This window comes from Nomascus leucogenys, chromosome 5 (assembly GCF_006542625.1).
Source record: "Nomascus leucogenys isolate Asia chromosome 5, Asia_NLE_v1, whole genome shotgun sequence".
NCBI lineage: Eukaryota > Metazoa > Chordata > Mammalia > Primates > Hylobatidae > Nomascus > Nomascus leucogenys.
In genome coordinates, this window is record NC_044385.1 from 7,814,423 (window position 1) to 7,841,686 (window position 27,264).

At 36.9% G+C, this 27,264-nt stretch overlaps 1 protein-coding gene across 1 annotated transcript in view; it reads right to left on the reverse strand.

Moving 5' to 3' along the window:
* FMN2 (formin 2) overlaps positions 1–27,264 on the reverse strand; it is a 395,593-nt gene that overhangs the window by 67,038 nt on the left and 301,291 nt on the right. Inside the window, 1 exon segment of the mRNA XM_030812620.1 lies at positions 11,397–11,448. Within this exon segment, the coding sequence (XP_030668480.1) occupies positions 11,397–11,448 (52 nt within the window).

Below are 27,264 nucleotides of genomic sequence, written 5' to 3' on the forward strand. Positions count from 1 at the left end.
GTTTCCAATTGCCTTGCTATTATTTAAGTAGGAGAGGGAATCGAGTGTATTCTCTTTAAGAATTTTTTTAAAAGATCCTATGAGATACATTGAGTACATTTTTAAACTATACAGTCAAATCTTTATCACATAATAATGTCCAAATAAAGCACATTACTTATTAATTATCTAAGTTTAATTGTGCTATTTGCTTCCTTATTAAACAAATTCACTATCATCTTACGGTCTCATCAGAAGATTAGCTATATATAATCTTTCTAGATATCTTTAGCTCCTGGAGGAAAAAAAAAAAAGTCTTCTATTTTGAAACATGTGGCATGATCTTGGCTTACTGCAACCTCTGCTCCCTGGGTTCAAGCAATTCTCTTGCCTCAACCTCTCCAGTACAGGCGCCTGCCACCACATCAGGCTAATTTTTGTATTTTTAGTAGAGATGAGGTTTCACCATGTTGTTCGGGCTGGTCTCGAACTCCTGACCTCAGGTGACCTGCCTGCCTCAGCTTCCCAAAGTGCTAGGATCACAAGTGTGAGCCACTGCACCCAGCTGTTTTTAAAGTTTTATATAAAAATTTCAATAGCATGTATGTCTTGTAGAAAAATATAAACATCTTAAAATAAATGTTTTAATCTGTAGGAAAAGTCACAAACTTCCTAGAACAAAATTGCTTTAAAATGATAGGAGTAGTTCATACACATTACTTTGTTTGTCATTACTCACAGAGGGTGTACACCTTTCTCACCCTGATTTCCTTTGTCCAGAATGTCACCTTCACTGACTAACAAGGGTAAGCTATCTAACTGAATAGTTGCAATAGAATTCAAATTTTACAGTCATTTCTACTAGCTTTATTGATGCCAGAATTAAATTAGTGAAATCAATGCAACTGATAGCTGGAGCAAACTGTGTTTCTAAAACCTTTTCTTTTTCTACGTCAAAAGTCAATTTCACTTGAAAATATAGTTTTTACCTGTAGAATTTAAGGAAATAGAAGAAAAAAGTCTGAAGAAAAATTTCAAGTTAGCCTTAGTTCATTAAGAAATAAAGCAGATTTTATCACTCCCAGTCTCATTATTTTTTAAATTTAAATATAAAGGAATGGACATTTATTAGACAAATTCAAAATTTCTGTGTTCTCTGCCTATGAGCCGACATAGACATTAAGTGACTTTGTAGGAAATAAAAACAATCATATTTGGTCTGGTGATACTTTTCCATAATTGAAGAAAGCCGTGTATGCTAATTAAAAATAAAATAGAAGCAGAAGCTGACATAAACACACACAGTGGGGATGAAGCCAACCTTAACAACATTCTGCCGAAATCCATCTTGTAATACAATATGATGGCTTGGCTTGCCCAGTGAAATCATCTGAAGATGAGAATACACTCATCTGCTTTGCATTTGAGTTTTGGGTATGGTTCAAGACTCATCTGCCCAGCCGCCTTACTTTCCAGGAGAACTGAAGAGTTCAGTTAAACTATTTATTCGAAAGCTATACAGTTTTGCTCATGTGAAAAAGGAGCTCAAAGTTCCACTTTCTAGATTAATAGCAAAAATGCATGAATAAACAGAATTAGCACATTAAAAACTATTATGCTAACAAATAGAATATGAAAAATGATCTGGCTTGATTTAAAAAATATACTAACCATTGTTTGTTTTTAATACTATTTATAGAAGACAATTCTAATTATTTTCTTGATAAAAGTTCAGCTTATCCATTTTAAATGGGCTAAGAGTCAAGATGTTTTAAAAAATGTACTAGAATGTAAAGACAAATGAGTATAATTCCTTTCAAAGCAAGCTGATAATGTGCATGTGAGGTTTACAAAATGTTTTCACATGAATAAGCCTTCAAGAAAGGCCTCTTAGGAGCCACACTTGAAGAAGCTTTGCAAAGAACAAGGTACTCCATATTCCTACAGCCCTGGAGGATGAAAGAAAGGGTGAGGTTATATTCCTTTTTACATATGACGAAGTGGAGGCCCGGGAACTTGGGGAACTTTCTGTGGTTTACTCACTTGTAATTCTGGAGTGGCAGAGCTCGGCTAAGAGGAAACGTCAGCGTCCTGTCCACCACGCAGCCCCGCCTTCTTTCATGATAACCTTGGTGAGCATATGGAATGCCAAATTGCCTCAAAAGCTCTGGGAAACTTCACTTTTGGTACAGAAAAGGCTGTTCAGTTATTATATGATGCTTCTTTGATCCTTAAGGCATCTGATAGCCCAACTCAGCCATCACAATTATCTGTAAATAACTCTCAACCATTTTTAAAAATCAAGCACAAAATTTGTCACCAATTTGTCAGTGGATCTCCTGCCACAGGGTGTAAAGTAAAACTAAATTGTCTCTGGCTGTTACAGCATCACTGAGATAAAAACAGAATCTCACCAGCCAATTCCTTGGATTAGGAATCTTTTGATATATTCATAGAAATGAAACTTTCCCGTGTATTTTATGTCTCAATGTCAAAGGGCTAAATGGAAGGCTGGAAAATGAAGAACAACTTTTTGAGTACCTCCAAATCTTGCCTCCAAAATGAATTTCACCTGGTTTGTGATAATATGATACATAGAACATGATAAGAATAATCTATAATAAAAATAAAAGGAGAAATGGAAGACAGGGAAAATGTATGCCTAAATTCATACTCCTGGCTCTCCTCTCCCTCTAAGCCTTGCCAAGACAACTGAAATATTTAGAGATAAAATACAGTGAGGATCTGTATATGTGTATGTGCACGTCTATGGTTTTTTGTTTTGTTTTGTTTTTTTGAGATGGGGTCTCACTCTGTCATCCATGCTGGAGTGCAGTGGCTCCATCTCAGCTCACTGAAACCTCTGCCCCCCAGGTTCAAGCAATTCTTCTGCCTCAGCCTCCGGAGTAGCTGGGATTACAGGTGCATGCCACCATACCCGGCTAATTTTTTTATATTTTTAGTAGAGATGGGATTTCACCATGTTGGCCAGGCTGTTCTTGAACTCCTGACCTCAGGTGATCTGCCTGCCTCGGCCTCCAAAAGTGCTGGGATTAAAGGTGTGAGCCACCGCCCCTGGCCTGTGTATGTATTTTGTTTCAATTGTGTGTGTGTGTGTGTGTGTGTGGTGGTGGTGGTGGGGGAGTATAGAAAGTCTTGGCCAATTCAAGCAAAAGAAGAGCTCCATAAAAAACTGAGGCTTTGGGTCCTAAAGAAACTTACATAGGGAGAGAGTACATATGGTGAACCACTGTTGAGATTGGGGTGGCAGATAAAATATTCAAGGCCTCAAAGCTGGGAAGGAGACCTGGGACTCTAGAATCTGGGTCAAAGTCCACCATTCCCTCAAAGGCCTGAGAGGAGGCAGCCTGCCAGTCAGCCGGGCAGGTGGAAGCCCACAGTACAACAGGCAGAAATGTTTCTGCCTGCTTACATACAAGGTCCTAGAAGCAGTTAACTTGGCTGATGCTGGTGTGCTTATTTTGTGGCTATTAGACAGACTATATGAAGGAATATAGGTGATTTTATTTTTTAGCCTGGCTTCCTATGAGTTGCCCCTGGGTTACATATCTTATTGTTCCGCCAGTGGTGGCCAGCGGTTGTGCTGAGTTCCCCAGTGCCAGTGAGGCTTATAGCATATATTCAGCTTGGGGATTGTTTCCACGTCAGCCTGACCTCCTGATCTGATGCTCATTAGTGGGTGCAGCCTAGTAAGCTTATGCACAGACTTCCAACCTCTGGGATTGATTATGATCCCAAAAGGATCCTTCCTGGCTATCTCCTTCCCTTGATCTCTCTGTTAAACTTCTGATTGCTTAGCCATTTTGCTTGTTGCTGCTGGTCATGGAGCTACGAACACCCTCTCAACTGCTCTCCATCTAGACCTCTATTCTTTCAGACAAAGCTCTTAGGTATGAAATTCTTCATGTTCTTTTCCAAACAAAATCCGCCTTCTCAAGCAGATCTGTAGCGCTCTGGGCAGGACTTCTGTGCACCTGCACAATGGTTAAAGCTAGGATTAGGACAGTGGTCCACTTCTTCCAAAGCAACACTCTTGCTGTGTAAGAAGGAGCTGAAGTGGGGGGCCCCTAGTCTTCACGTATTCTCCCACCTGGTGTAGAATCTCTGCCCTAAAAGTCAGCTAGAGTGGAAGCACTGGGGCCCAACATTCTTGGTCAGCTACACCTGAGCTGGAGCATCTGCCCTTAAAGTAAGGAAGTGTTGAGAAAGGGAGCCCCTTCTTATCTGCATTGTTAGTCTGGAACAGAACTTCTGCAATAAGCTGGAGGTGGTGGAATGAGTAATTCTGGCAGCCTGCTGACCCAGTGAGAAGCCATAACCTCAGCGTAGGAGCTTGGGAGAGTGGAAGCTCCTATCTTCGTGACCATAAGTGTCTGGATTAGAGTTCCTGCAGCGGCTCCCATAAGACGTAATAGGACACAACAGGTAGTGATTCCAATGCCTTAGACTCTCGCTGTTCTTACCATGATTTAGATTTTCTTGGACAAATGATTCCCCATTTGCTGCATGTCCATAGAACAATTTCTAGACATGTTAAATAACTGTTTGATATTTTCTCAAGGTTAATGGTTGTTGTGAAGATAGTTCATGCTAAAAGTCAGTCTCCCAAGCTCAGGTATTATGGTAAATGGAAGAAAAGGAAATTTTGAAAAGCTCTTATGAAGTTGATACTCTACATACATATTTTACTCATTTAACCTACTTAATCAGTTAAGTAATGAACTGATCACCACATTTATAATGTGGACATTGTTTTTCTTTTTCTCACGGATAAGGACATGGATTCAAAAGCTGAGATGAATCCTTGGAGCCACGGTGCCAGCAGTTTGGTGCAGGTACCAAAATACAGATCTGATTCCAAAACCTATGCTCCATAACCAGCCGAGACTGCCCAGGGCTGCAATCCATGGAGACAGTGAGAAACATGACAACAAACAAATACACTGCCTGAGTCTGAAATCTGACTCTGGGTTCTAATTCTACCACTACACTTTTTATAATTTCTGATTCTAAAAATAATGTGAAAATAACATAGCAGTTAACATCTATTGATCACTTGGGACTAAATATCTGCCAGAGATTATTTCATTTAATTCCCACCTACAAAGTAGATACTATTTTCCTGGGGTGATGGGATTGGTCTAAGGTCACAAAGCTATCAGTGTAAGAGGCAAGATTCAGACTCAAAACGCCAGAGGATCAGAGTTACGCTGCTTTCCTGCACAGAATTACTACTGATTGTTGCCCTGGTTACATAGGACTGCTGAGAAAATGGCACACAGACTTATTTCTTCGGAGAAACATCAAATGTTTCATATGATTCATTCTTCTTATTTTTACTTTTGAATTTCGGGGTTCATTGTTTAATTATAAAAGATGGCTCTTTTACTAACGATTTTGTCATTTGCCAGTAATTTTTTCATGCAACTCACTGAAATTTCTGATTTTATAATTTCAGGCCTTTGACTTCAGCTTTTGCTTTTCATAGAAACTGGAGAATTCTGTTTACTAGTTTGCTAAGACAATATTTTATATCAAGCCAAGAACTACTAAATATGTGATATCTGTTCGGTGAATATAAACGATGTCACTGGCCAGGCACAGTGGCTCATGCCTGTAATCCTAGCACTTTGGGAGGCCAAGGCGGGTAGATCACTTGAGGCCAAGAGTTTGAGACCAGCCTGGCCAACATGGCAAAACCCCATCTATACTAAAAATACAAAAAAAAAAAAAAGTTAGCTGGGTGTGGCAGTGCATTCTTGTAATTCTAGCTACTGGGGAGGCTGAGGAATGAGAATTGCCTGAACCTGGCAGGTGGAGGTTGCAGTGAGCTGAGATGGTGCCACTGTCCTCCAGTCTGGGTGACAGAGCAAGACTATGTCTCAAAAAAAAAAAAAAAAAAAAAAAAAAAAAAAAAAAAAAGATCTTGCCTACTGAACTAATGGCAGAGAACTTCTTTAATAAATTTTTTCCTCAAGGCTAATATAATAAGGTTTCTCTTTAGAAATTGTGATAGTTAATTTTATGTGTCAATTTGGCCAGGTCATAGTGCATTTTGGGGTCAAACACCAGTCTAGATGTTATTATGACAGCAGTTTTTAGGTGTGGTTAACTTTTTTTTTTTTTTTTTTTTTGAGAAGGAGTCTATGTTGCCTGGGCTAGAGTGCAGTAGTGCGATCTCAGCTCACTGCAACCTCCGCCTCCCAGGTTCAAGCAATTCTCATGCCTCAGCCTTCTGAATAGCTGAGATTACAGGCCCCTACCACCATACCTAGCTAATTTTTTGTATTTTTAGTAGAGACAGGGTTTTGCCATGTTGGCCAGGCTGGTTGACCAGGCTGGTCTCAAACTCCTGACCTCAAGTGATCTGCCTGTCTCGGCCTCCCAAAATGCTGGGATTACAGGCATGAGCCACCATGCCTGGCCTAGGTGTGGTTAACACTTAAATTAGTAGGCATTGAAAAAAGTAGATTTCCCTTTAAAACATGCTGGGTTTCCTCCAATCAGCTGAAGACCTTAAGACTCAGGTTCCTGAATATGAAAGAATTCTGTCTCTAGACTGCTTTAGACTGAAGATTGCAATACTACAAGGAAGTTAAACAAATCAACAAGCAAAAACAATCCAATTAAAAAAATAGGCAAAGGACATAAATAGACACTTCTCAAAAGAAGACATACAAGTGGCCAACAAACATGGAAAAATGCTCAACGTCGCTAATCATCAGAGAAATACAAATCAAAATCACCATGGGATACTATCTCACACCAGTCAGAATGGCAATTATTAAAGCCAAAACGTAACAGATGTTGGCGAAGCTGTGCAGAAAAGGGAATATTTGTACACTGGTGGGAATGCAAAGTTGTTCAGCCACTGTGGAAAGCGGTTTGGGGATTTCTCAAAGAACTGAAAACAGAACTATAATACCATTTGACTCAGCAATCCCACTACTGGGTATACACCCAAAGGAAAATAATGCATTCTATCAAAAACACACACACTCGTATGTTCATCACAGCACTATTCACAATAGCAAAGACATGGAATCAACCCAGGTGCCCATCAGCAGTGGATTGCATAAAGAAAATGTGGTAGACATACATCATGGAATACTATGCAACTATAAAATGAGTGAAATCATGTCCTTTGCAGGAACGCAGATGGAGCTGGAGACCATTATCCTAAGAGAATTAATGCAAGAACAGAAAACCAAATACTGCCTATTCTCACTTATAAATGGGAGCTAAACACTGATCGCACATAGACATAAGCATGGGAACAACAGACACTGGGGCTACTGAACAATGCAGGGGGATCACGGGCTCAAAAACCACCTATTGGGTACTACGCTCAACACCTGGGTGAAGGGATCATTTAGATTCCAAACCTCAGTGTCATGCAATATACCCATGTAACAAACCTGCACGTGGACCTCTTAATCTAAAATAAAAGTGAAAATTTATAAAGAGAAAAAAAAAAGATTGCAACATCAACTCCTACCGGAATTGTCAGCTTGCCCTGCTAATTTTAGACTTGCCAGTTTTACAATCGCATGAGTCAATTCTCTATCTTTCTTTACACACACACACGGAAACCTCGGAGATATTGTGGGTTTGGTTCCAGACCACTGCAATAAAGTGAATGAATATTGTAATAGAGTTACATGAATTTTTTGGTTTCCTAGTGCATATAAAAGTTATGTTTACATTATACTATAGTCTATTAAGTATGCAACAGAATTATGTCTGAAAAACAAAATGCATACTTTATTAGCAGATACTTTGTTACTAAAAAATGTTAATGATTATCTGAGTCTTCAGTGACTCAATATCTTTTTGATGTTGATGACTACTGATTGATTGGAATGGTGGTTGCTGAAGGCTGGGGTGGCTGTGTCAATTTCTTAAAATAAGACAACAATGAAATCTGCCACATCAATTCAGTCTTTCAAAAAAGATTTCTCTGTAGTATATGATGCCATTTGATAGCACTTTACTCACAGTAGAGCTTCTTTCAAAATTGGAGTAAATCCTCTCAAACCCTGCTGCTGCTTTGTCAACTAAGTTTATGTAGTATTCCAAATTCTTTGTTGTGATTTCAACAACATTCATAGCATCTTAGCCATGAGTAGATTCCACCTCAAAAAACTACTTTCTTCGTTCATTCATAAGAAGCAACTCCTCATCTGTTCAAATTTTATTATGAGATTGGAGCAACTCAGTCACATCTTCAGACTCTACCTCTAATTTTCTTTCTATTTCTACCACATTTGCAGTTACTTTCTCCACTGATGTCTTGGAATCCTCAAAACCATCTGTGAGGGTTACCATTAACTTCTTCCAAACTCCGTTAACGTTGATATTTTGACCTGCTTCCAGGAATTACGAATGTTATTGATGGCATCAAGAATGGTGAATCCTTTCCAGAAGGTTTCAATTTACTTTACCCAGATCTCTTAAAGGAATCACTACCTATGGCAGCTGTAGCCTTACCAAATGTATTTCTTAAATAATAAAGACTTGAAAGTCAAAATTACTCCTTGATCCATGAGCTACAAAATGAATGCTGTGTTAGCAGGCATCGAAACTTGATTCTCTTTGTACATCTCCAGCAGAGCTCCTAGGTGACCAAGTGCACGGTCCATGAGATGTGATATTTTGAAGGCAATCCTTTCTTTTTTTCCTGAGCAACGGATCTCACCAGTGGGTTTAAAATATTCAGTAAGCTATGCTATAAACAGATGTGCAGGCTTTGTTGTTCCATTTATACAGCACAGGCAGAGGAGATTTGGCATAATTCCTATGGGCCCTAGCATTTTCAGAACGATGAATGAGCACTGGCTTCAACTGAAGGTTACCAGCTGCATTATCCCCTAACAAGCAAGACAGTCATCCTGTTTTCGGAAGCTTCATTTTTAAAAAAATTTATTTATTTATTTATTTATTTATTTATTTATTTATTTATTTATTTTTGAGACCGAGTCTCACTCTGACACCCAGGCTGGAGTGCAGTGGCACGATCTCAGCTCACTGCAACCTCTGCCTCCTGGGTTCAAGCGATTCTCCTGCCTCAGCCTTCCGAGTAGCTGGCCTTACAGGTATGCACCACTATGCCTGGCTAATTTTTGTATTTTTAGTAGAGACGGGGTTTCACCATGTTGGCCAGGCTGGGCCTGAGGTCCTGACCTCAGGTGATCCACCCACCTTGGGCTCTGAAAGTGCTAGGATTACAGGTGTGAGCCAGCATGCCCAGCCCTGTTCTTTGAAGCTTTGAAGTCAGGCATTGACTTCTCTCTAGCTATGAAAGTCCTAGATGGCATCTTCTTCCAACAGAAGATGTTTCATCTACATTGGAAATACACTATTTAGCTACTTTCATGAATTATCTTAGATCTTCTGGATAACTTGTAGCTTCTCCATCAGCACTTGTTGTTTCACCTTGCACTTTTTTGTTACAGAGAAGGCTTCTTACCTTAAACTTCATGACCCTACTTCTACTGGCCTCAAACTTCTCCTCTCCAGTTTCCTCACCTATTTCAGCCTTCACAGAATTGAATAGAGTTAGGGCCCTGCTCTGGATGAGGCTTTGGTTTAAGGGAATTGAAACAGGCTCAATGGTCCCATAGAACTGATGTTTGATTTAATTTGAATAAACATAGAAACTGACCCTCCTAGTCTTGAAACTTGAGAAAGTTACATTTGTCTTTTTTGAGTTTCTTTCTCCGGAAACCAACCATCAGGCTTCCAAGATAGTATCAAGGAACTGAAACTCACCAGATTACTGCATCTGGACAATGAGATGCCAGACCCTTCACCCATTGTGACTGCCTAACCCACCAGCTGCTTGCTGCTGACTACCTCCTCTTCCTTACCCCTCCCCCTAATTCCTGTTCTCCCATACATGGTTACATTTCTTCCCTGCTATATAAATCCCTAATTTTAGTCAGTCAGGGAGATGGATTTGAGACTGAGCGCCCATCGCCTCAGCTGCAGCACCCGATTAAAGCCTTCTTCCCTGGCAATACTCATCTCAGTGACTGGCTTTCTGTGTGGCAAGTAGCTGTCCTAAACCAAACCCCTGGCATTTTGGTAACAGACTATTGTGGCTGGTTTGATCTTCTATTTAGACCACTAAAACTTTCCCCATAGCAGCAAGAATGCTGTTTTGCTTTCTTATCATTCATGTGTTCATTGAAATAGACTTTTAATTTCCTTCAAGAGCTTTTTCTTTGCATTCATAACTTGGCTAACTGTTTGGCACTAGACGTCTAGCTTTGGGCATATCTTGGCTTTGGATATACCTTCCTCATTAAGGTTAACCATTTCTAGCTTTTGTTTTAAAGTGAGAGATGTGTGACTCTTTCTTTCACTTGAATACTTAGAGGCCACTGTTGGGTAATTAATTGGCCTAATTTCAATATTGTTATGTCTTGGGGAATATGGAGGCCTGAGGAGAGGGGAGACGCAAGAGAACAGATGGTTGGTGGAACAGTTAGAACATATGATATTTTTCTATTACGTTTGCCATCTTATATGGGTCAAGTCATGGTGTCCCAGAACAATTACAATAGTAACATAAAAGATCACTGATCACAGATCACTTGTGGTGACAGACAATAAAAATAAAATGTTTGAAATATTACAGGAATTACCAAAATGTAACACAGAGACACAAGGTGCGCACATGCTGTTGGAAACATGGCACCGATAGACTTGCTAGAAGCAGAGTTGCCACAAACCTTCAATTTGTGAAAAAAAAAAAAATACAATTATCTGCAAAGCACAGCAAAGAGAAGTGCAATAAAATGAGATATGCCTCTGTGTGTGTGTGTGTGTGTGTGTGTGTGTTTGTGTGTGTTTATATCTGTATCGCCAGTTTGTTCTTTTTTTTCTAGAGAACCTGACGGATATAGAGAGATGGGAGAAGAAGAGAAAATGGAGGCAGAAAAGCAGGGAGATTTCTGAGATACTTTCCTATGTTTACCCATAATTGCAAGTCTCCATTCTGGAAATGAAGGTGCATCCAATGGAAGCTCATCGCTTCCTATCTAGACTTCACTTTTGAATATGGAAATTACATAGTTTTTTTTTAATAACCCAAACTCTGAAACAGGTTCTTGCTATCTTCCTTCTTTTGTGTATTTCCATAGTTCTAAATCCCACGTAAAAGAGAAGACGCTAAACTTTTCACAATAATTTGGTATTTAACAGAATTATATGTTACCCAGAGTAACAAAAATAAAATTCAGAAATTCCTTGTGGATTTAGAGTACACCGTTTTATTAGACTTATTTTTGTTTTATGCTTGAAAATTAAAATTGAACTAATTGGTTCCTTAAGATGAAATACACTTAGCATGTTATAACCCTATTCTGGGAGGAAATAAAGTAATTTCTCACCATTTATGAGTCTCTGTCAGTGAATTTTCCTCTGCCTCTTGGTCAATTTTGGCTGAAAGTGCAAGAAAATAAAAGTACATGAGATAAACGATAAGTTGATAAGTTGTTACACTATTTCAAGCAACATCTGCCCTAAATAACGTAACTTATTTTAATTATTAATTCTATTGTACTACAACCAGAAGCTTATTTCAAATCTATGGATGTCATAGATACATGATTTAAATGATTCTACTTAATTTTAGTTAAGTTGATCTTATTATATTGACACAGACAAGATATATTATCGAATCAAAAATTTCAGATTCTGAAAAAATTTCTTTAACTCAGTCACATTAACCTGAGAAAAGAAAACACTAGTTTCATATTTATATCAGATGTGTCAGTGTTTAAATGCCAACAATTAGTGGAAATAATTCCCTCAAGCAAAGGTGTAAACACTACATCAAAAAAAAAAAAAAAAAAACCCTAAACAGAAATGGTATGTGACATTTCTCAGTTATGTTAAGAATTTTGAACTCATTTCAATAGTTCATGTCAGACCACAGGTGACCAGATCATGGTCTGTTCTGAAAAGGGGGAATGTGATAATATACCCATTTACTTGCTATCATTTTTATTTAAAAATAAAGAATTGTGATCTGCTACAAACCCAAAGGTCAAATTTAAGGAGATTAAATCAGTATTTCGAATTGCTTAAAATAACACAGGAACTCCATCACTTAAAGTATGGCTGTGACTTCATTTTTTTTTTTTGACAAGTAAGCATTCCAGGAATTATGTACTACTTCACCTCCACCCATTTCCCCACACCTCCATACATATTAATATATGTTTGACATGAAAGTTTTGAAGATACTCGTATTTCATGCAATGCTCTCTGATATTTTTAGTTTATCAGATTTTAAAACATTAGTTGGGACCTGCTAAACTGATTTCATGACGCACTAATGGTTTGTGACCCACAGTTTGAAAATCACTGAGTAACAGGACAAAAAATAATTAAAATGTAAAAAATAAATCCTGGGACTAGTGAAAGAAGAAGTTGTCTTTTTATTATCATTCCTCTTTGGGTCACATGTGGGGCCATTTGGAGAACTTAGGAGACGTAGTGGAGCAGGGCAAATTGACTATAAAAAAATGGGAACTGTGCATGAAATAAAACCCATGGTCACTTAAGAACTGTCAGTGTCTTTATCACTACTTACAACACAATAGTACAGCTTAGGCTAGTTCATGTTTTACAGCCTCAAGACAGTGTTCTTTCAAAGGTTTGCATGGTATCTGCAAAGCCATAACCCAGTGTCACGTTGCCACTCTTTGCCAGGATTTTCAGGATTTCACAGGGATCATTTCAGGTGGCAGCAGATATTTTTTTCTTTCTTTTCTTTCCCTTTTTGTGCGTCAGATTGTTTGTATAAACTTACAGGGTCAATTGTTAACTATATTAAAAGACAGAATGAATATTCTATGATTTTACTTTGAAGGGGCTCCAGCACGAACATATTGTTCTAAAAATCTGCTCTGAGTTGCCCTAGCATAAAAGACGATTTGCTTCCAGAAACAATTCTAGGAACACATAAAGTTTGCTTAGGCAAAATAACAAAAGCACTGCAATGCATACTATTTTCAGGAAGGGTATTTTTCCAATTGCCCTCACATATCTTTGCTTTTTCTTTGCAAAGTACAGAGATTCAGGCAGATTAGAAGAAGGAATTTCTAGACTATTTTAGAAGATTAAAGTAAATGATTTATGAAACTTAAAAACACACTACAGTAGAACAAGATGCCAGAGATCTGTATTCGATTCCTGATTTTGCCACTTAAATTAGCTCTGTGACTTTAGGTAGATTCATCTGTTAACATGTACAAAATACTTAGCATGGTGCTTCCAATAATCAGTAGAAACTTAATAGATAAATATTCTTTGAAAATTCTGGACCTGAAGATCTCAAAATTCTTAAAGTGATATCATACATAATGTTTAACTAAGTCAGTCAACTAATAATTATATTCCAATGTTATATTCAGTAAAGAAAACACATACAGCTTTTCAAAAAGCATAAGCTTCTAATCTGTGTTTAGTGGAATAAAGTAAGTTTCATTTGTTCATAATGACTTCTTTTGATGTTCACCAAAACAGCTCTTGCTTAGTTGCGTGAGCAAGTTTGGCCGAAACAAAAACTTTAATCCAATTTGGCAGAAGACTGATTCTTATTGAGGGAACAAAATATAAAACCAAACCTTCTTACCAAACCTAATAGCCATATCACAATCATAAAGACAAACTGGAATAAGAAAAAAATCTCTTAAAATGCTCTATTATACATTATTTTACATAATTTTGAAGCTAAAGGGATTTGTGTATTCCAACTGTAATCAGCTTTGATAAACAGTCAGATGAGAGATCAAAGCAAGAACATTAGAGTACATATTTCAATTCCTGATGTGGAGTCAACAATTCAAAGAACTGAACAGATTTCCTTTGTATACCAATCTTAGGAAAAACTTGCTGAAAAATTGGGATGCAATTCCATTTTATGGAAAAACAGAGATACCCTTTTTCCAAGATGGTGTTTGCATAAATGCACCATCAATATTTTGTTGTCACAATTTTTTTTTTGAGACAGGGTCTCACTTTGTCACCCAGGCTGGAGGGCAGTGGTACAACGATGGCCCACGGCAAGCTGCAATTCCTCCTGTAATCCTCCTGCTTCAGCCTTCCAAGTAGCTGGGATTACAGTGTGTGCCAACACACCTGGCTAAATTTTTCAATCTATTTTTTGTAGAGATGGAGATCTCGCTATGTTGCCCAGGGTGGTCTCAGACTCCAAGGCTCAAGCAATCCTTCCGTCTCGGCCTCTCAAAGTGTTGAGATTATAGGCATAAGCCACCATGCTTGGCCAACAATTCTTTTAAACATACTTATGGTGTTAACTTAGTGACAACTGCAGGTTGTGGTTGCTTTACATAGTGAGGGTGAACCTTCCAAACCAAAAAAAAATGTAATTTAACCAGTGAAAATTAAGATATCATTTGGAATAAAATAAATCTGCCATTCATTTATGGAGCAAGCAAGCTAATTACATGCAGTGACCCCAATCAGACCAGCTGTGCTTTTCAGTTTGAGAAACAACTTTGATAGGCTGTGTACCACCACTGTTACATGCACAAACTTTCAAACATGACTTTGCTGAAGGTAACACAGAAAATAAGGTGATTTTCTATTTGCAACAACTTACTGTTATTTATATATATTTATATATGTATTGTTTTCTAGAAGTACAAAAAATATTTTCAGATAATTTCTAATGGCATAAATGGTTTTGCAGAGTTTTGAAAGCCAGTGTAACTTTTAGTGGCAGTTTCTTATGTACAGATAATCAACTATTAATAAACTTCATTTAAATAAAGTATGCCAAGTGAATTGCATAAAAGAGATAAAAAAGATTTCAATTTTCTACTACAAGATTAACTTCCCAACTCTTTAGAGTAGACACCTCATTTCTTTTTGACATGATTCAAATGAGCAGGATGGCAGATTTCCAGTCATTCATAATCAAGATAATTATAGGGTAGCAAAAGCAGCATTCAAAATAGACAAATAGGCACAAGGCTTGGTTGGTGATCTTCACATTGTCATCAAATCACTGGGCTTTCTGTGCTACTGTCGCCCAGCAATGCTTGACCACTTTTTTTTTTTTTTTTTTTTTTTTTTTTTTGAGATGGAGTTTTGCTCTGTTGCCCAGGATAGAGTCCAATGGCATGATCTCGGTTCACTGCAACCTCCGCCTCCCAGGTTTAAGTGATTCTCCTGTCTCAGCCTCCTGAGTAGTTGGGATTACAGGCGCATGCCACCACACCCAGCTAATTTTTGTAGTTTTAGTAGAGACGGGGTTTCATCATATTGGTCAGGCTGGTCTCGAACTCCTGACCTGAGGTGATCCACCCGTCTCAACCTCCCAAAGACCACTTTTGACAGAAGCATTTTTATGATACCTAATGGACACCACTGGCCAAGGACATCCCAGATCTCTCAGAGCAATCACCTCTCCTCCACCTTGGACCATAAAAGCTACACTTTTTTTGTAAATGCTTATACTTTGCAAGGTCTTTCTCCCACTCTGCCTCTCGTCTTCAGATCCCGCAAGGTCCAGTGTTGGGAGCTAGAACATGAGCTTTAGTCAGGCAAACCTGGGTTTGAATTGTAATGCAGCCACTGAATTGCAGTAGACTTTAATAACTTTGAATAATTGCTTCTTTGATGCAATAACTTTTATTCATCATTAAAGCAGGGAATAATTTCTTTTTCATTGAGTTGTTTCATGATTTAATGAGATAATATATAAATCACCTGGTGTCTAGTCATCCTCTTCCTGTCTTTCCTTTATGCCTACCTCAGTATTACTACAAAGTAGGATGGAGATGTGTTGCTTGCAATATGTGAAAAGTCTTCCATTGTAGGAATCTCACATATTTCCTTGTTAATTTTTCTATACAGAATCCAGATGTTGAATTAAAAATATACTTTGCTAAAATAAGGTTGCCTCTTTACAGCAACAGAGAAATTATGGCCCAAGACCTTTATAAAACCATGGGATTGCTTTAAAATATATTTAATAGATTTTATTTCTACTTAATTTGTGCGTGAAGTTGTTTTAATTGGCATAGAATGGAGAAGTCCAATGCCTACAGTATAAGCACAGATGCTAATAGCTCCTTAGTCCCCTTCCCACTTTTTAAAGACATAGCAGTAAATAAAATTGCTACAAGGGATAAGACAATACTTTAGGTGAATTTAGTGAGAACCTGATGAAATCTAGAAGATAGAATGATTTTAAAAAAATATTTAATCCTCTTCTAAAGCTCACCTTTTTATTCCAAACATACTGTGGGTAATTATTCATAGCTTGATGTTTGAGATCCACTGCCAAGAAAAATGCTCTGAGATAGAGTCTACTGAAAACAGAATTAGTAGCGGAGTAAAGTGATAGTAAAATAAAGCAATCAATTCTCTACTGACACTGGAGGAAAGGAATAGGATGACGTAGTTTAAGAAAAAAGGCAACAATGAAGTGGTTTATAATGACAATATTCACAGAATACCAGTAACTCTTATTTGAATAGACCTAAAATTGCAGCTCCTTAGGGAAGTTGACCAATTGCTGCACCTATTATTTTAGCGATGATGTTTCCCCTTTTGCCCACCCCCCAAATCTCAAATGTTAGAGTTCTGCAATTTGAGGCAAAGAAAGCCTGTAGTTGGAACCACACAATAAAAGAAACACCAAATGTTTCAGGAGGCAGCCTTTATTTATTTGATTAATTTTCTTTCCATCTATTTATTCTAGAGTTAAGCGCATAAGATTGATTACCTTTTAGGTCTGATCCTACCAGAGACCATTGGCTCAGACAGTCCTGTGCCACTGAACATGAAACTGATCACAAATAGTGATTTAATGGTTCTGTTACAGCATTTTTGCATTTGGTGATATCTTCTCCAATGGCACTAATATATCCGACTGCAAATCTCTACCTCCACAAATACTTTCTGGTGGTTGCTGTCCTACTAAGTTACTATTTTGACTCAGTGATTAGTGTCTGTAGTCGCTGTCTGGCTCCAGACTCTTTTGTAATGTGAAATATTTCTGCTGAACTTGTTCCAAATGGCTATGAGTAAGCAAAGACACGAAATGGACGCCCTTTCTGATCTTGAGCTTTCATGAGGGAATACCACATATTCCCAGGTAATTGGAGACAGTTGCATTTGAGTAATATCAGATGGAAGGCAACTCAGAACCCTTTCATCTGTTTGTCTAGGCTCTAAATCTTTTTGCTAGTTTTCCTTTTTATTTAAAGTGTTAACTAGTTTTTGTTTATAATTAGCTATGAATGTGCATTCCAGTTGCTTTTAAGTGCAGCCAGTATGGGATATTTTTTAGACAGATGCAGTGCCTTTCTTCTGAGTCATTTAAAGTTGTCATTTAACTGAAGATATACTGCCTTAGTTTTGAGATTTTTGACACACTCTTCCTTTTGATAGTGAACTAAAAGTCAGGTAAATTTAAGTAGTTCATACATGTCACAGTGTATGACTTTCAGAATATCTTTCCTTAGACTGCAAGAGAAATAGCTAAGTCCCAATGCGTCTTCCTTCTCTATGCTGTGCATGTTCTTAGGACAATAAAACAATGCTGTGGAATACTCCTAGGAGGAAGAAAGAGAGCATTTGAGGCATAAAATGACAACCTGACCTTTGCGGTAATTCACAGCTACCTTTTATTTAATACTGAGGGTTATTTCAACTTTGTACTCTAGAAGTATAGGTGTATAGAAACATATGGGGGCTAGTTATTAAAAACTCAAGAAACATATACATAATAGAAAATGACACATACTTTAAAAATTCTATATGTGGCTTCCAGCCAAACATAAAATACAGGAAAGCCGTGTGCTATTATCACCCAGCCTGATGTATGTATTGAAGTGGTCCTCAGTGAAATTCCTCTCCAAATCTTCGTTTTAAACCCAAAGTAGAGAAGACATGGGAAAACATAATACGCATCCATGAGCTAGACAGTACAGTAGGCAGTACAGTCTAAAGGAGCTGGAACAATTTTCCAACTAGAAAATTGCTAACTCAAACTAAATTTTTATATCAAATCATACCCAAATCTATATATTACTCTACCTACAGGCTAAGCAAATCTTTCCTGGACTTTCACTAATGTAGCATAGAAATAAAGACATGCCTTGGGCCAATTCCTTTCCTTTTTCTTTGCTAAGAGACAACTACCCTATTGAAGAATATAAACGAAGCATACATACTTATGAATACCAAGCTGAACTTAAATAAAAATACTTCAGAAAAAACGAAAACCTCACTGAGCCTTTAACTAAAAATATGTAAATACATGCATTAGGGCTGAGCTTTCCATATTGAAAGCAATACCAACTAATTCCAATTTAGGGATTCAAACTATCAAAACACAGAACTGCTGGAAATAAAAATAAGAAAGCTAAAAAAACTTCTGATGTGTTTCTTTTCTTCCTAATCTTACTTGCCAAAACAATGCTTAAAGCCTAGGGTATTCCAATCCTAGAGACAAAAGCCACATAATTTAACATTACAATATTTCAGTCAACATTTGAACGTCTAGCTTTGTTAGGGACTCATATGCAGGTAAATATTACATAGTTTTTTCCTTTAAGAAAATGGTAGATGGAGAGAGAGACAAATAATCATACATGTAGATGTTATAGAGATGTTTAAATGGGAATGTTAATATGGAATGATGTTGATATTACTATTCTAATTCTTTACATATAATAACCCAAGATAATAAAGGGTTTATAATTATAATAAACCTATTAAAATAAATTATAATATAATATAATATATAATATATAATAAATATAATATATTATAATATATAATATATAATATATTTATATAATATTTTATATATATTATATTTATATATTTATATATTATATTATATATATTTATATATAATATAAAATATATTATAATAAAATAATAAAATATAATAAAATATATAAAATATAAATATATATTTTATAAATAAATAAATATATATAATATAATAAAAATAAATATAATATAATATAATATAATTATAATAAACCTATAAAAACCCTATAAGAAAGGGTTTATAATTATTCCCACTTAAAATCAGGAAATTAGCAATTTAAAAACTTGATTAAGATTCCAGAAACACTAAATAAATGAGACAGGATTCCAGCTCATGGAGTCTGACTCCAAAGCCTTAACACTGGCAAATTAGTTATGAGTACAGTTAAGTGAAACATCCATTTGCCTATCAAGAGAAAAGTCAATAAGGAAAAGACAAAGGCAATGCAGGGTGATTTGGGACTAAAATGATGAACAAGTCTTAGTCAAGTAGAAAAAGGAGCAGAGACCGGAGAGGGTAAACAATGAACAGTGGGAAAAAAGACACAGGAGCAAAGGTGCACCATAGTTCGAGATGTCAAGAAGAAAGATAAAGGAGACAAAACTGGAAATACAATGGGAAAGAGCTGGCAAAAATGTCGTGCAGAGGCAGATCCAGCCTCTCACGGTGTGATCATACAACAGGCAAAGCAAAAGAGGCTGAACTGTGTGTGTTTTATTTATTTTTGCCTAGAATATCTATTTCTTTATTTTTAAAATTATTATTTTAGATTCTGGGGTACATATGCAGGTTTGTTACATGGATATATTACATAATGCTGAGGTTTGGGCTTTTATTGAATCCATCACCCAAATAATAAACGTGGTACTCAATAGGTAGTTTTTTGACCCTTCCCTCCTCTTCCTCTTCCCAGCTTTGGAGACTCCAGGTCTATTGTTTCCATCTTTATGTCCATGTGTACCCATTATTTAGCTCCCACTTAAAAGTGAGAACAAGTAGCATTTAATTTTCACTTTCTATGTTAATACGCTTAGGATAATAGCCTTCAGCTGCATCCATGTTGCTGTAAAGGACACAATTTTATTCTTTTTATGACTGAGTGGTATTCCATATACATATATGGTAGTATACATAGTATAGTAGTATTCTATATATAAAGAAAAAAATATATATATATATATATTTTCTTTCTCCAGTCATCTGTTGTGATGCTGTTGATGGATACAGGTTGATTCCATGACTTTGCCACTGAGAATAGTGCTGTAATAAACATATGAATAAAGGTGTCTTTCGTACACAATGATTTCTTCTCTTTTGGGTAGATACCAAGTAATGGGGTTGATTGCTGGGTCGAATGGTAGTTCTCCTTTTAGTTCTTTGAGGAATCCCCAAACTGTTTTTTGTAGAGGTTGTACTAATTTACCTACCAACAGTATATAACTATTCCCTTTTCTGCACATCTATGTCTACCTCTGCTGTTTCCGGCTTGCTAATAATAGCCATTCTAACTGTTGAAAGATGGTATCCCGTTGTGATTTTAATTTGCATTTCACTGATGACTAATAATATTCAGCAGTTTTTCATAAATTTGTTGACCACTTATATGTCTTCTTTGAGAAATGCCAATTTTTTAATGGGATTCTCTCCTTCTTGCTGAGTTGTTTGAGTTCCTTGTGGATTCTTGATACTAATTCTTTTTCAGGAGCATAATTCGCAAGTATTTTCTCCCATTCTGTAGGTTGTCTGTTTACTCTGTCGATTATCTCTTCTGCTGTGCAGAAGCGTTTTCATTTAACTAAGTCCCATTTATCTATTTTTTATTCTGTTGCATTTGCTTTTGAGGTTTTTGTCATAAATTCTTTGCCTAGGCCAATATCCAGAAGAATTTTTCCTAGGTTTTCTTCTAGCATTTTTACAGTTTCAGGTCTTACATTTAAGTCTTTAGCCCATTTTGAGTAAATTTTTGCATATGGTGAGAGATCGGGGTCCAGTTCCATTGTTTTACATATGGCTATCCAATTGTCCTAGCACCATTTATTGAATACAGTGTCCTTTACCCATTGTTTATTTCTGTCAGCTTTGTTTAAGATTGGTTGGTTGTACCTATGTGGCTTTGTTTCTTGGTGCTCTATTCTGTTCTATTGTGCCTAATTTTGTACCAGTACCATGCAGTTTGGGTTACTATAGTCTTGTGGTACAATTTGAAGCTACAAAACGTGATGCCTGTTTTTTTTTTTTTCGTTTTATTTAAGATTACTTGGTTACTCAGGCTCAGTTTTGGCTCCAAATGAATTTTAGAATTGTTTTTTCTAATTCTGTGAAAAATAATATCAGTAATTTGATAGGAATTGCACTTCTGCAATTTTGTAGTTTGCTTTGAACAGTATGGTCATTTTTTTTTCTTTTTGAGAGGAAGTCTCACTCCGTCATCCAGGCTGGAGTGCAGTGGCACGATCTCGGTTCACTGTAACCTCCGCCTCCTGGGTTCAAGGAATTCTCCTGCCTCAGCCTCCTGAGTAGCTTAGATTACAGGCAGCCACCACCACATCTGGCTAATTTTTGTATTTTTAGTAGAGGTGGGGTTTCACCGTGTTGGCCAGGCTGGTCTTGAACTCCTGACCTCAGGTGATCCACCCTCCTTGACCTCCCAAAGTGCTGGGATTACAGGCCCAGCTGGTATTTTAATGATGTTGATTCTTCTGATCCATGAGTCAGAATGTTTTTTCATTTGTTTGTGCCATTTACACAATTTCTTTCATCAGTGTTTTATAGTTCTCCTTGCAGAGGTCTTTTACTTCCTTAGATAAATATTCCTAGGTATTTTACTTTTGTGTATATGGCCATTGTAAATGGGACTAAGTTCTTGATTTGGTGTCAGTTTGAATGTTAAAGGTGTACAGAAATGATATTTATTTTTATACATTTATTTTGTATCCTGAAACTTTGCTGAAGTCATTTATTAGGTCTAGGTATCTTTTGGAGGGATCTTTAGGGTTTTCTAGGTTTAAAAGATCATGTCATCAGTGAGCAGAGATAATTTGACTTCTTCTTCTCCAATTTGAATGCCTTTAATTTATTTTTCTTGCTTGATTGCTTTGGCTACAACTTCCAGCACTATGTTGATTAGGAGTGTTGAGAGTAGACATCCTTGTCTTGTTCCAGTTCTCAGGGAAAATGCTTTAATCTTTTCCCCATTCTATATAATGTTGGCTGGGAGTCTGTCATGAATGGTTCCTATTTTGAGATATGTTCCTTCAAAGTCTACTTTGTTGAGGGTTTTTATCATGAAGCAATGTTGGATTTTACTGAATGCCTTTTCTGCAGCTGTTAAGATGATTGGCCAGGCAGGGTGGCTCATGCCAGTAATCCCAACATTTTGGGAGACCCAGGCAGGCAGATCACCTGAGGTCAGAAGTTCAAGACCAGCCTGGAAAACATGTAGAAACCCCGCATCTACTAAAAATACAAAAATTAGCTGGGCGTGGTGGCATGTTTCTGTAACTCAGAAGGCTGAGGCAGGAGAATCACTTGAACCTGTGAGGCAGAGGCTGAAGTGAGCCGAGACCTCGCCACTGCACTCCAGCCTGGGTGACAGAGCGAGAATCTGTCTTTAAAAAAAAAAAAAAAAGGATGATCATATGGTTTTTTAAATCTCTTTGTGTGGTAAATTATTATTTATTGACATGTGTATGTTAAACCATCCTTGCATTCCTAAAATAGAACCCACTTGATGGTGATGTATAATATTATCTTTTTGATGTGCTGTTGGATTTGGTTTGCTAGTATTTTCTTGAGAATTTCTGCATCTATGCTCATCAGAGACATTCCCCTATGGTTTTTTTTTCTTTGTTGTTGTTGTGTTCTAGTCTGATTTTGGTATCAGGGTCATACTGTTTTCATGAATGAGTTACAAAGGAACACCTCCTCCTTGATTTTTTTGAATAGTTTTAGTATGTTTGGTTCCAGCTCTTTGTATATCTTGTAAAATTTGGCTGTTAATCTGTCTGGTTCTGGGCTTATTATTGTTTAGAGATTTTTTTTAAAAAATTACTGACTCAATTTCATTACTTGTTATTGGTCTGTTTAGGATTTTCTGCTTCTTCATGGTTCAATCTTGGGAGGTTGCATGCTTTCAGGAGTTTATCCATTTCCTCTAAGTTTTCTAGTTTGTGGGCATAGAGATGCTCCTAATAGTCTCTGATGATTTTTGTATTTCTTTGGTATCAGTTTGTATTGTTACCTTTATCATTTCTGATTCTGCTTATTTTAATCTTTTTTTCCTTGGTTAATCTGGCTAGTGGTCTATTTTGTTTATTGTTTCAAAGAAGTAACTTTTTGTTTTGTTGATCCTTTATCATTTTTTTTGTTCTCGATCTCATTTAGTTCTGCTTTGATCTTTGCCATTTCTTTTTTTTTTTTTTTTAACTAGCTTCGAGTTTGGTTTGTTCATGCTTTTCTAGCTCCTTGAGACACAATGTTACATTGTTAATTTGAGATCATTCTGTGTTTTTTATGCAGGCATTTAATGCTATAAACGTTCCTCTTAGCACTGTTTTGCTGCATCCCAGAGGTTTTGGTATTGACCAAGGGGAAAAAGTGGAAATATTTTTCCACTAGTTTAAATTTAACACAATTTATCAGTTCGACAGGATTTAATTATCCAAAATATATATGTACCCAGTAGCAGTTGTATCTAGTTTCACTCATTTCAAAAAACCTTTTGATTTCTACCTTAATTTTGTTGTTTACCCAAAGGTTTTGTAGGAGCAAGTTGTTGAATTTCCACATGCTTGTGTAGTTTTGAGAGTTCGTCTTGGTATTGATTTTCAATTTTATTTTACTGTGGTCTGAGAAGATACTTAATATTATTTTAATTTTAAAAAATTCATTGAAACTTGCTTTATGGCTAAGCACATGGTCAATTTTGGAGAATGTTTCATGGACAGATGAGAAAAAATATATGTTCTGTTGATGTGAAGTAGAATATTCTATAAATGTCTTTCCATTTGGTTTAGAGTCCAGTTTAAGCCCAGAGTTCCTTTGTTGATTTTCTGCCTTTATAATCTGACTAATGTGCCAATGGGGTATTGAAGTGTCCCCAAATTACTCTATTGCTGTCTATCTCTTGTCTTAGGTCTAGCAGTACGTTTTTTTTTTTTTTTTTTTTTTTTTTTTTTGAGATGGAGTCTTGCTCTGTCGCCCAGGCTGGAGTGCAGCGGCGCAATCTCGGCTCACTGCAAGCTCCGCCTCCCAGGTTCACGACATTCTCCTGCCTCAGCCTCTCCGAGTGGCTGGGACTACAGGTGCCCGCCACCACGCCTGGCTAATTTTTTGTATTTTCAGTAGAGATGGGGTTTCACCATGGTCTCCATCTCCTGACCTCATGATCTGCCCGCCTCAGCCTCCCAAAGTGCTGGGATTACAAGCGTGAGCCACCGCGCCCGGCCAGCAGTATGTTTTTTTAAATGAATCTGGGTGCTCTGCTATTGGGTGCATATATATTTTGGATAGTGAAATCCTGTTGACCTGATGAATTGTGTTAAATTTAAACTAGTGGAAAAATATTTCCACTTTTTTTCCTTGGTTAATCTAGCTAGTGGTCTATCTATTTTGTTTATCATTTCAAGGAACCAACATTTCGTTTTGTTGATCCTTTATCAACTTAATTGAAGTGGAACTTCCACTTAATTGAACTTAATTCTGGACTTAATTGAAAAGAACCAAACTTACCCTCCTGCTGTAATTAACTAGAAAAATGGATTTAATATATGAAACTGTTTTCTTATACTGAAAAATAAGCAGCATAGGAGTCTGATCTGTGTAGTGCCCTTCAATCTTCCTAGATTTCTGTCTAAAGGCAATTTTTAAATCATAGATGCTAGAAGGGAGACCCCAAATAAGCCAACCACTTTTGCTGAGTTAAGGAAATACAGATAGAAGTCTAGGTAGGCTGACATGACTAAAAGATGAGGAACAGAGTTCCAGAGAGGAAATACTTTGCAGAAAAGAAGGGGCAAAAATCTGCATTAAGCTTTCTGACTTTTAGCTGGGTATTAAGTGGTACCTGTATACAGTAAAATTATACAAGTACAAGCAAAGAACCACCAAGAAAATATAAGTTGAACAATTCCCAAAGCTTTTACAGGGCCAAAAGATGTTCGACATCTAAAGAGCCAGAGTGGAGAGCTGTCACTGATCACATGAGACAGGATGGTCTTGGAGACCTCAGTGGGGGAGATAAATTATTAGTAAGACCAAATTATCACTAGCATGAAGGATGCCCCAGACTAGCCTAAGCACAGCTTAAAAACAAGCCTTAAAGGGATCAACTGAGTCACATGTTGTTTAAATTATCTGCCTAAACAAAGCCAAATATTCTAAAGAAATGCACAAAACCTAGACACCCAACAACATAATGTGCAAAGTGTCTAGCACTTAATAAGAAAATTACTAGACCAACCAAGTATCAGGAAAGCACAATCACATTCTTTAAGTCAATAGACACAGACCCAGGAATGACAGGAGATGAACCAGCAAATAAGGATATTAATACGAATGTAGTTTTTTTGTAACCACCCTCAAATATTAAAGAAAAACATGAACATAATGAAAAGAAAATGGAAGATATAAACAAAAGAACTCAGTGGAACTTGTAAAGTGAAAAATACAGTATCTGAAATAAAAAGTCCACTGAATGGAAATCACATAAGATTAGACACTGCAGAGGAAAATAACAATAAACTTGAAGATGTAAAATTTGGATCTATTCCAACTGAAGCACATAAAGGAAAATATTGAAAGGACAGCAGAATCTTGATGACCTGTGACATTAGTAAACATTCTAGCATAATGTGTCATTGTTGTCCCAGAACAAACCGAGAGATGGAGACAGAAAAATCACTGAGGGAATAAGGGTCAAAAGTTTTCCCAATTTGATACACACAATAAACTCCTAAATCCAAGAGCCCAATTAACCTCAAGAAAGAGAAAAACACAGCCAGGCATGGTAGCTCACACCTGTAATCCCAGCACTTTGGGAGGCCGAGGTGGGTGGATCACCTGAGGTCAGGAGTTCAAGACCAGCCTGGCCAACATGGTGAAACCCCATCTCTACTAAAAATACAAAAATTAGCTGGGTGTGGTGGTGGGCACCTGTAATCCCAGCTACTTGGGGGGCTGAGGCAGGAGAATCGCTTGTACTTGGGAGGCGGAGGTTGCAGTGAGCCAAGATCATGCCATTGTACTCTAGCCTGGGCAACAAGAGTGAAACCCTATCTAAAAAAAAAGAAACAAAAAAGAAAGAAAGAGAAAAACACATATACACATATACCAATGCACATCATAATAAAAATCCTATAAACTAGCAATAGAGGTAAAATTTAAAAACAACCAGAGTTTAGATGGGGAAGGAGTGGGGAGACGCATTTTATAACAAGTAACAAAAATATAAACTCCCAAGACTTTGTGGTAGGCAGAATAATGGCCCTCTAAAAATGTCCATGTCCCAATCCCCAGCTATGAATATGTTATATTAGGGGGGAATTAATTTATTAATCCCCAGCTGTAAATATATTACATGGGAATATAATGTAATAAATTAGGGGTGAATTAAAATTGCATATGAAATTAAGGTTGCTAATCAGCTGACCTTAAGATGAGAAGCTCGTCTTGTATTATACCTTGTTGGCCCAATGCAATCACTGGGTCCTTGTAAGTGAGAGAGAAAGGTAGGAGAGTTAGTGTCAGAGTGATACATCACAAGAAAACCTCAACCAGCCATGGCTAGCTTGGAAGATAGCTAGAAGCCATAAACCAAGGAATGTGGGCAGCTTCTAGAGTCTTAAAAAAAGGCAAAGAAATGTATCCCCTAGATACTCCAGAAGAAACACAGCACTGCTAATATAATTTTTGTCCATTTTGAGTTTCTGACTTGAAGAAATTACAAATTTATTATTTGTATTGTTTTAAGCTATGAAGTTTGTGGTAATTTGTTACAGCACTAACGGAAAACTAATACAGATTCCTTGTCAGAAACTATGCAAACACAAGACAAAAGAACAATATCTTAACTGCAGAAAGAAAAAAAAACCTGTTAACCGAGAATTCTACATTCAGTAACAATATCTCTCAAAAATGGGAAATAAATAATTTCAAGAAAGCAATGGCTAAATAAATTTTCCACCTGCAAAGCTACATAATGAGAAATGTTAAGGAAGTTATTCAGGTAGAATAAAAATGATACGTAATGAAAAGCTGGATCTATGCAAATGAGTGAAATAAACTGGAAATGCTAATTATGAGGATGAATATAAAATACAATTTTGTCATTTAAAATTTTTTTAAGATAATGACTTAAATGCAAGTAGGAGCAATATATTGCTTTGGTTATAACATATGTAGATGTAAAATATATGACAACAACAGCACAAATA